At 42.9% G+C, this 10,134-nt stretch overlaps 1 protein-coding gene across 1 annotated transcript; it reads right to left on the bottom strand.

The window, feature by feature from the left end:
* Nucleotides 1-412: 412 nt before the first annotated feature.
* On the bottom strand, nucleotides 413-5,974 carry krt94 (keratin 94). The gene is made up of 8 exons (XM_061722796.1): nucleotides 5,447-5,974; nucleotides 5,017-5,099; nucleotides 4,748-4,904; nucleotides 4,502-4,663; nucleotides 4,252-4,377; nucleotides 978-1,198; nucleotides 849-862; nucleotides 413-747 (listed from the first exon to the last, which is right to left on the bottom strand). The coding sequence occupies exons 1-8, from the start codon at nucleotides 5,879-5,881 to the stop codon at nucleotides 698-700; spliced, it is 1,248 nt and encodes a 415-aa protein (XP_061578780.1). The 5' UTR covers nucleotides 5,882-5,974; the 3' UTR covers nucleotides 413-697.
* Between the last annotated feature and the right edge of the window lie 4,160 nt (nucleotides 5,975-10,134).

Raw genomic sequence — 10,134 nt, 5'->3', positions numbered from 1 at the left:
AGACTTCATGCTGCACAGTTGAAAAGGATCCAGGACACAGATTAGTCAACCAATTGGGTGTGTCTTGTTTGAAAACCCTCTTTGGGGCACACTCTTGGGTCATTTGCTTTATTTGGTCAGTTAATGTGCACCTTCTTTCTTTTTTTTCCACTTTTCTTCAGTGTTGTTCAGCAACAGCTCTCTGGGCTTTCTTTTCTCAAGGACCTCATGCTTTCCACTCTGGGCCTCTTGACCATTGTTCACTCTTTCCTGACAGCGGCCGTGTTGTGTAAGACAGATTTCCGCAGCCCCATATCCCACCTCCCAAAACTGTAACACGGCTGCCATGGAGACGGAGAAAACACAGTGATGTAATGGAAAAACTATGTGGTTCACGAGAGGGACCAGGGAAGTAAAAAAAACAGCACAACTCTTATCTTAACCAGCAGATTTATTTTGTCAGACTGCTCACACACACACACACACACACACACACACACACACACACACATACTAACACAGATAACTCTACATCAGGTTTTTGTCTTGTTTGCAAAGTGTTAATCATTTACTTTAACACAGGTGTTAATATTACACATTTTCCAATAAAGTTTCACTCATCTCATGTAACAGTTTTATTACATAGAGTAGGTGTGCATGTGTGTGCATGTGTTGGAGAACAGCTTGTCCTGCCAGCTAGCCCTCCTGGCTGGACCTCTTAGCTGGAAGTGCGCATCGTGGTGGATGTGACTGTGGTCTTTGTGCTCCCTGGTAAAAAGAAACAGAATTATGAAAGCATTGCTTTAAGCTTTTATTACATAATTTGCTCCAAAATCATGTCATTTTATACTAAAACAGAAATCCCTTACCTGTACCAATTGGTCTGAAATGAATGGGAGGAGAGGGAAAAGTAGAGAGAAACAGTAAGTGAGGATGACGCACATTATTTTTGGGGATAAATGGCAGCCTCTTGGCTGCACCTCTGCCCCCGTGTCTACCTGGAATCCTCGGTGTCCAGCAGGGCTCTGTAGGTGGCGATCTCCTGCTCCAGCCTGGTCTTGATGTCCAGCAGCATCCTGTATTCCTGGCCCTGCTGCTCGATGCTCGAGCGCACGTTGGCTACCTCTGATTCAAGCATGTTGATTGTATTCTGGAAACCAGCGAGCATGGCGCTGTAACGACCCTCCGTTTCTCCCAGTGTGTTTTCCAGTGCCCCTTTCTGTCAGAGGATGGTAGGAATGAGTAAAGAGCACATTAGTTGTGAAACACAAACATTGTTGGTCTTATTTGCTAAAATGATCACAGCATAAAGCTCTTCTGAACAGGGCAGGGCTGCTAAAAGCTGCGTAAACCTTCCACACCCTGGATGAAAACCTGACGTGTGTGCTTAGTGTTTTCCCTCTTTTTATGAGCGCATACAAAGCAGCTATGTTTGAATATAATTTGAATGAACCAGTATGTATCTTTTCACCTCTCCTCCACTGTTACGCAACAGCAGCCCGTCGCTGTGGGAGGGAGTGCTGTGTGATTAACCCCAGCTGGGCACAGATAAACTATGGTAGCGCAACTTTGAGCCATCCAGTTAAACATTCCTCCGGCTTTCTTCGAGCTCTTTTATGACTTTCAGCAGATGTCTGTGTAATGTTTTCCTGACCAGGAGCCCATCCCTTTTCTACCGCTTCCATCATTCACCCTCCCTCAGGGGCGGAGCAGGGGTCCCAGCCTAGGGGGGGCGAAGCATTCTAGATGGGCCCTTGTGGCCTAAACATCCCCGTTAAAACATAATCGATAAAAAAATCCCACAGATCAGCTCCTCTGACACACAACCACAGCAGCAGCAACACAGTCAGAACCATCACATGAGGTTCTAGCACCATGGATTTTGCCACTTATTATGCCAAACCTAATTATAAGCCTAATGCAGACTTAAAGATATAGGTATCAAACTGGAGATAAAAATCTAAAGACATCCAGTGATGCTTATGGAAGCTCATTTCCTCCAGTAAAAGAAAAAAATAAGATGAAATCTTAGCCTTAAAAATAAAAATATCCCCACGGTAAGTCATAATTATGACATAAAAAGTCATAATTTCGACTTTTTATCTCATAATTATGACTTATCGTGGGGATATTTTTATTTTTAAGGCTAAGTTTTCATCTGAGCCATAGATGCCGGATTCGCCGAGTAGATCAATTCAGACACACGTGTTCAACCTCCACGACAGTTTACAATGTGCAACGACATGTATTTAACACAATCAGACACAGCGGTCAAACAGTAACAAACAATATAGGAAAGGTCATATATTCAGCATTATGACAATGTTATCAGAAATAATTAATATTATGACAGCTTACCAATGATGGTTTCATCCAGCGATGGGCAGAAAACCACAACAAAACATATTTCCATCTGGGGTGGGGGGTAGCACATTGAACGACCCAAAATGCAAAAACTTTAATTTTAAAACTTGTTCAAATCCGAACTATTTCCGAACCATCAAGGCTGAGGTATGGTTCTGCGTCACACCGACGCAGAGCACACGCCGCAGCCGTGACGCCGTGCTGAACCCTTCTGACTTCTCCGTCTCTCCATTTGGTCGCGGTGCAGTACCCCCCGCGGCCACTAGTTAGCGATCTTTTTCTGAATGGTTTATCCGACTTTTTCCGGTCACAGTAAATCAAAGAAATAGGGACAACTATTGTGCAAAAAACAAAAACAAAAAAATCACACATAAACGAAGAAAAGAGCCCTGGAAGTTCACTACTGATTCAAACCGGAAACCGGAAATGCTTCGCTTTCAAACGAACCAATCACAGCCCTCTCGGTCTGCGAGTGGACGGCGTCTCCTCGACGCGTAGTTACAATTTTCGGGAGGTGCACGTCAGTGACGTCGCAGGTGACGGCGTGTCCTCTGCGTCGATCCAAACCACACGCCGTAGGCACGGCGTCATTTTGACGCAGAAGCATAACTGAGCCTTCAGTCGGTTCTTCATCGCCGCAAACCTTTTACTAACTTTGCTCTTATCTATGGCGAAGTCTCTCTCGATTGAGAGATAGTCTGGCCTCCTCCATGCAGCCTCATACTTAAAAAGTCTCAAATTCCATTTTTGCTAAAATAAGGCATGTAAATGTCTTAATTTGTCTTAAATCTCAATCCAAGGGTCTTCATTTTATTCATTAAAGAGTTTATTTAATCGTTTTGAGGAGAATCTCCTGCGGATGTCCTAAATCTGTGTTGCCAGGTTGGGCAGGTTTCAGCCCAATTAGGCTGAAAAATATATATTTGGGGTGCTTTTCCTGGTTTTTACTAAATATTTAGGAGAAATTATTAACAAATAAAGTTTCCATTATGGCAGAATAAAGTAGAAACTTACACAATAAACTCACTGATAATATATTTGCTTTAATCTACTCAATTTTATTGTATTTTTTGTTTGGAGCCTGAACTTTTTTTTAGGTTATTTAGTCATATGAAGATGAAATGTATTATGCATTTAATAATTAATGGTTTTAATAGAGAATGTAAGATTCGGGCTGGTTTTCATTATTTCGGTGGGTTTTACGTTGCATTTGGGCTGGAACCTGTCAGATCTGGCAACCTCAACCTCGGCACTGGATTTCTTAATGAATCGTCTTTTTGGTCACAATAAACTTGCTCTCATCAACGGCGATGTCCCTCTGGATTGAGAGCAATGTGAGGTTTGATTGTCTGGTCTCATCAATGCAGCCCGGAGAGAGTTTTTAATCAACTTCAGCTGCTGAAACTCAGCATGAGTTTAAGGCTCTGATGCGACAACTGGCTCGACGCGCACCCTACGCCGTAAGTTCTGCGTTGGTGTAACGCGGAACCATAAATCAGCCTTAAACAGACAACATGCGCCCTGCGAACCCGTGCATGACAGGGAGACACACACGGGGAGAAGGGACTATTTCTTTCATTTTTATTTTTTAAACAACTTTATCCTTATGAACACAAGTTTTATACAGTCCAACGTTCCTTATTTTATTCAGAACGCTTTTTTTTTTCCTCTTCGGAGTGGGCCCCCCCGGAGCAGTGGGCCCGGGGCGGCCGCCCCCCCTGCCCCCCCGCCTGCTCCGCTAGTGCCCTCCCTTCATTCTTCGATAAAGCCTCTCCCCCTTATTCTCCTCTTTGCTTGTTTCTCTCTTATCTTTTTTCTTCGTTTTGTCCGTACAAGGCAGAGATCCGGGAATTTTGCTCATATAAGGGAAGAAGAGAGCGATGTGAACAGATGTTTTTCTTTCCTTACCATGCTGAGCTGAGACTGCAGCTCGATTTCCAGGCCCTGGAGTGTGCGCCGCAGGTCATTGATCTCTGTCTTGGATGTCTGGATTGTCTCTGTGCTCATGGCGACCTCCTTAGATAGAGTTGCGGACTAAATCAAAAGTAAACACAGAGTCAGAAAGCTGCATGATTACGTATCTTCTTTAACAGTTTAACCACAGGTCATTTACAATGTGTGAGATGATGTTCTTTTGTTTACAGGAAAATCTTTTCACCTTCTCATTAAACCAGGACTCTTGGTCACGACGATGTTTGTCAGTGATGGTTTCATATTGGGCACGGATTTCCTCCAGGACTTTGTTCAAGTCTTGCTGAGGTGCGGCATCGACCTCCACGTTGATTGTGCCACTAAGCTGTGAGCGCATTGCTGCCAGCTCCTGAATCATTCACAGGAGAAAAGAAAGTCATTGTTAAAGATCTGTGTGCAGAACCGATACAGCTGCACATGTTCTGTTATTCACCTCTGCGTGATTCTTCTTGAGGTACGCCAGCTCATCCTGCAGACCTTCAATCTGCATCTCCAGGTCGGCCTTTGTCAGGGTAGTCTGGTCCAGCAGGCGGCGAAGGTTGGCAATGTCAGCCTCAACTGACTGGCGCATCATCAGCTCATGGTCGAATCTAATTGATTAAGAGAGTGGAGAATACAAACATGAGACAGCTATCCCCCACAGCCTGCTTGTTTAATGTCATTGGGATGAAGGGCGACAGCTGTTTGACAGTTTGCGCTTACTTGGTCTTGAAGTCATCAGCAGCCAGTTTGGAGTTGTCAATCTGGAGCAGGATGTTGGCATTTCCAATGGTGGCGGCACCGATCTGAAGAGAGCAACAATAGTGGGAGTTGGTCTAAATTACACAGTTCATTTGCAGTTGTGCACAAAAGATTAGCTGCTTGCAATGTTGCAAACTAAACTGACTCTTTACCTAACCTTTCTGCTGCATCGCCCTTTTCAGTTCAGTAGGTTAATTTGGTCAGACACTGTTAATGCATACAAACTTTCTTTGTTTGTTTTGAGCATCTGGTTCCTTGTACATCACATTGTATAGTCACTCATTATGACTACCACTAATCCCTTTAAAGCTCTCCTCCAACAATCATTCACAGCACTGCAAATATTTGCCTTGTCTGCTTTTTGGCTGTTGAGGCTGAAACACACTCATACCTTGTCCTTCAGGTCGTTGATGATGGCCCAGTAGTGGCTGTAGTCCCTCTCTGCTGCTGGGCCCTTCTGCTCGTAGTACTCTCTGATCTGCAGCTCCAGCTTGGCATTGGCCGCCTCCAGGGAGCGGACCTTCTCCAGGTAGGAAGCCAGACGGTCGTTCAGGTTTTGCATGGTAGCCTTCTCATTCAGCTTGACGTTGGTCTGATCCAGGGCGTTGGAGAGGTCGAATCCCCCGCCGAACCCCCCGCCGAACCCCATGCCGCCTCCATAGCCGGAGGACACCATGCGGCTGGAGGAGGATGAGATTCGGGGGGCTCCCCTCAGACCGAATCCTGACACGCTGTGAGCCTTGTGGGGAGCAGCACTGGATGTGTAGCTGCGGCTCTGCCTGGTGATGACGGAAGGACCGCTGGCGATGCTCTGGCTGTAAAACATGATGGCTGACTTTCTGCTGGTCAAGAGAGAACTGGAGAAGAGAGGACCTTTACACGGCTGTGGACTGTTGCAGGGCTGTGGGGTTTGATAGAGGGAGGCAGGCTGCTGATATAGTGCTGGATTTTGGGCGGGCCTGGCCAGCGGGAGGGAGGTGAGAAGAAAAGAGGGAGTTTTCCTCTGCAGCTAAGCCATGGGCTTGGCAGTACCACTCAGTTTTCTTTTAAGGACCAGGGTTTGGTTTCTTTCCACTTTGGTGAGGAAACTGTTGTGGAATGTGTGACAGAGAGGATTCTGCTGGTTTAGACATCTGAGAGTATTTGTGCATGTATTTGCATCTCTGCATTCATGCATTCATTACAGATGTGTGTTCATAAATGCCTGCAGGTATTGTCTTGATCACTGCAGTCATTTGGCATGCCAGTGCAAAAAGAGAGGCAGTAGATTGATTGTCTTAGTGACCCGCTGTTAGTAAACATTCACACCAACCACTTTGCAAGGTCTTTTTGTGTTAATTTGTTTCAAATGATAAATTATTCATGATACAATCCACTGTTAGCTCATTTTAACTAAATGAGACATTCTTTTCCAGGTGTACTGTTTTAAGAAATATGCAATATTGCAATACTGTAAATTCATGCTGGTATTCAGATACTTTGAGCAAGTTGTTTTCCAGCTCTCCTTTTAGAGGCAAAACAGACTTCTTTGAAACTTCTTTGAATACAAGATAACTTTATTTCCATGACACTGCTGTTGACTTCATAAAAGGGAATTAATGAACTTTTAACTGTTTGTGAGCTGAATTGGAGCTTGGTACCCTTGAACCCCAACTCTGTCTTTGTATTTTCAGTCAAGGGAATTCTATTGTTCACCATATCCCACACACCATCCCCCTCAGTCCTGTATCCTATGTGTGAGTCTGCCTGTGTATGTGTGCACTGTTCTCTTTGTTGGTTTTGGCTTGTGTCGAGAGCTGTGTGAAGGATAAGAAAGTGCATCTGTGTGCGTGCATGCGTGCGTGTTTCTGCACTCTTGTAGAGGAACATCTGCTGTCTGTCACTTGGGAGAGAGGTGAGGCCGTCACTTGAGGGGCCACCTCTGAGTAAGAGGGAGAAGTGAGTCATTATTGTAATGTAAACAATGTTTTGTGATTTTATACTGATAGGTATTACCTAATCCATTTAAAACGTGCATGTACTCGGGTGGGGTGGACTATTCTGCAAGACATTGATTAAGTTCAGTCCAAAAGTTCATCTTCAAAAAGCATAGTTTCAAGAACTTTTTTTTACAGTACTATTTTTTGAGCATCCGAAACTAAACTGAGTTACCTTTGAGAGGCTGCATATCTTTGTAACCAAACAGAAACTTTGAGGTATGCATATCAGAGCAAAGATCTCATGAAATATGTTGATATCTTTGTTGACGTTAGTCAGAGTCATCTGAACTTTCAAGCATGTACTCTAAATGTAAAACTCTTGCTAGACTTTTAAGGCTGACATGAAATCCTGGACGGCCCAAAGGTTGAGTTGGAGGGTATTGAATTTGGTCTTCCTAACTAATTCATTCCCCTTTGGTGTAATCAAAAATCTATCAAACAATGTCAGTGCTAAAGTTTTAGGGGCAATATTTGATTCTAACCTTAGGTTTGACACCGAAGTCAAATATATTCAGTCTTGTTTTTTCAAATTAAACAGTTTCAACGTTCACCATGCTGAGTTTAGTATGTCAACTGAGTATATTGCATTGGCTACTGGAATGCACCATAGTGTTTAGTCTGAGTTCCCATTCACTGTCTCCAGTTGGTCCTGCAGCTGAACCAAAAGACAGACACATCACTCCTGCAATTGACTGCTTGTGTTAGATTTCTACTGACTTTAAACCTTTACGCTTACCTCAAAATGTTCAACGTACTTTCTGTTATGGGTTGTTGGATGAGGACCCACATGCAGGAGATCATGGTCAGGAGTGTAGAAAAGTATTTTATTCAAATGAAAAGCACTGCACAGGCAGAAGTTCCAAAATACATAAAAGGTTAAACAGAAAATAAAATTAAATCAGAAACACAAGTAGGAAAAACAGGCAAAAAAAAAAACAACAGAAGAACAAACAGGGAAGTTGCAAAACACAAGACTATACTTACAGGGCCGACAAGATACAGGTGCAATCAGGATCAATGGGAACAAGGAAGATCAAACTAGAACGTACAAGACATGAAAACACATTTTATAAATAAAATCGAGAGTACATCTCAAACACAAGAAATCAAACCCAAAACCAAACAGAAACTCTAGAATATAGGGTTTCATGATCTCATGACAGTTTCCCCTACTCGTATCTAAGTCAATGTCAATGTCAGCTTTATTTATTTAGCACATATAAGCCTATGGCCGACTAGAGGGCTTTGCAGTCAAAAATCATCAGTCGTGGTCTAAAGTTGTGTTGCTGGTTTTCCAGTGTTCTTTTCTTTATAGATTCTGTTCTGTGTTTGGTTATTTTACTGTTGTGCTGTCAGAGGTTGGTTTCTTTGATATTTAGTTTTCTTTTCTAAAGGATTTTTGGTTTTGTTGTTTTTCTTTTGTCTCCCTGATTGGTGCCATCTCTGTTTCATCTCATCTAATCTCATCTCATCCACTGAGTATATATCGTCCTTTCTTTCCCCCTTTCCTTGCTAGTCCATTGTCATTCTATATCTCATGTCCCCTGTTTAGTTTATATGTTCTTCAGCCTGAATTCTAGTTTTTATCTAAAACCTGCCATAGGGGCCCTTTTTATTCATTATGGTTGAATGCAGTTGTTCTCAATCCTGGTCCTCAAGTACCCCGGCTCTGCATGTTAGAGGTTTCCCTGCACCAACACACCTGATTCTAATGAACAGTCTTGTCATCAAGGTCTGCTGCACTCTGTTGACGACACAGCTACTTGTATCAAGGTGTGCTGAAAGCAGGGCAGCATCTAAAACATGGAAAGAGTTAAATGTGTGTTTGGTTTTAAGGAAGTTCATACTCAAAATTGATTCATGGTTCTGCGTAGCAATTAAAGGACAGGGCCTCCTACCTTTGAGAGCAACATCGCTGCTGACGTTTATGCTTGTCCATTGTTGTTTGCATTTCTCTGTAATTACACCTTCAGATTTTAGGTAGTGGTGTAGCCTGCAATGCTGAGCTATATTTAGTTTACTCTTTTTTATGTAGCTCAGACGTGGCAACAAAGCAAATAAAGCATATCATATATGAGTTTGAGCTGAAACATGTTGAGGAACAGTCACATTTTAACAATCTATCTTTCTTCCAAAATAGAAAATAACAAAGAAATATCAGTAGCAGGAAATACATATGACTACGTTTACATGCAGTCAAAATTCGGGTTATTGCTAATATTCCGGTTACTGAAACATTCGGAATATTCCGTTTACATGCGTGAGCAAACAGGGTTTTCCCTGTTTACATGGTAATTAATCATTCGGGATATCTGGATCAAACCAGCGACGTGCGGAGAACGTGATGACGCAATTACCGTCATTTCCGCTTCTTCTTCCTGTATCCAAATTCAAAACAAATGCTGCTTCGCGCAACTTTTCGCTCACCTTCTTGTAAATCTGGCTATCCCGGTAGTTTCTATCGTCTACAAATGCCAAAAGGTTCATATCCTTCATTACATTTATAAAATGATTAGTCTCCTCCTCACTCCAAAAGTGTGGCCTGGTCTTGCGTTTCTCCGTGTTTAGAAGAACTTCCTGGACTCAAAAGACCAGGATTCCTTGTGAACAGAGCATGTGCAGAAAACACTTTCTGTTCCGTTTGATCGGGATATTCCGTTTGGCGTTTACATGAACGAATATTCAGGTTTTAAAAGGAGTAACCCAGGGTCATATTCAGGTTTTTAAAAACCCCAATATGAGCAGATTCGGGTTATTCAAAGGGGTTATTGGTGTTTACATGGCCGTGCAAATTCGGGTTATTGCCAATATTCGTGTTTTAAAAGGGTTATTGACTGCATGTAAACGCATAGAAGACAATACCTACAGCAGTGAACCAGTCACATTTGTTGTAGTCCACATTGAACCAGCTCGTAGTAATATTGCTGAGCATATCAGGGTAGGTGGTGGTAATGGTGTAATGTTCTCCTCCACTGTAAACATATGTTGACGTATGCTGTCCAAACTATTAAAGACTCATAGGGCTCAATCTTTTCACTCCAAAACCCTTTATCTTCACCTTTCCCCTACATCTGCCCCAACCAATACCCCCTAAAAACAG

This window comes from Cololabis saira, chromosome 1, assembly GCF_033807715.1.
Source record: "Cololabis saira isolate AMF1-May2022 chromosome 1, fColSai1.1, whole genome shotgun sequence".
NCBI lineage: Eukaryota > Metazoa > Chordata > Actinopteri > Beloniformes > Belonidae > Cololabis > Cololabis saira.
Note: the sequence above shows the minus strand (reverse complement) of the source record. Positions and strands in the feature narration are given on the sequence as shown.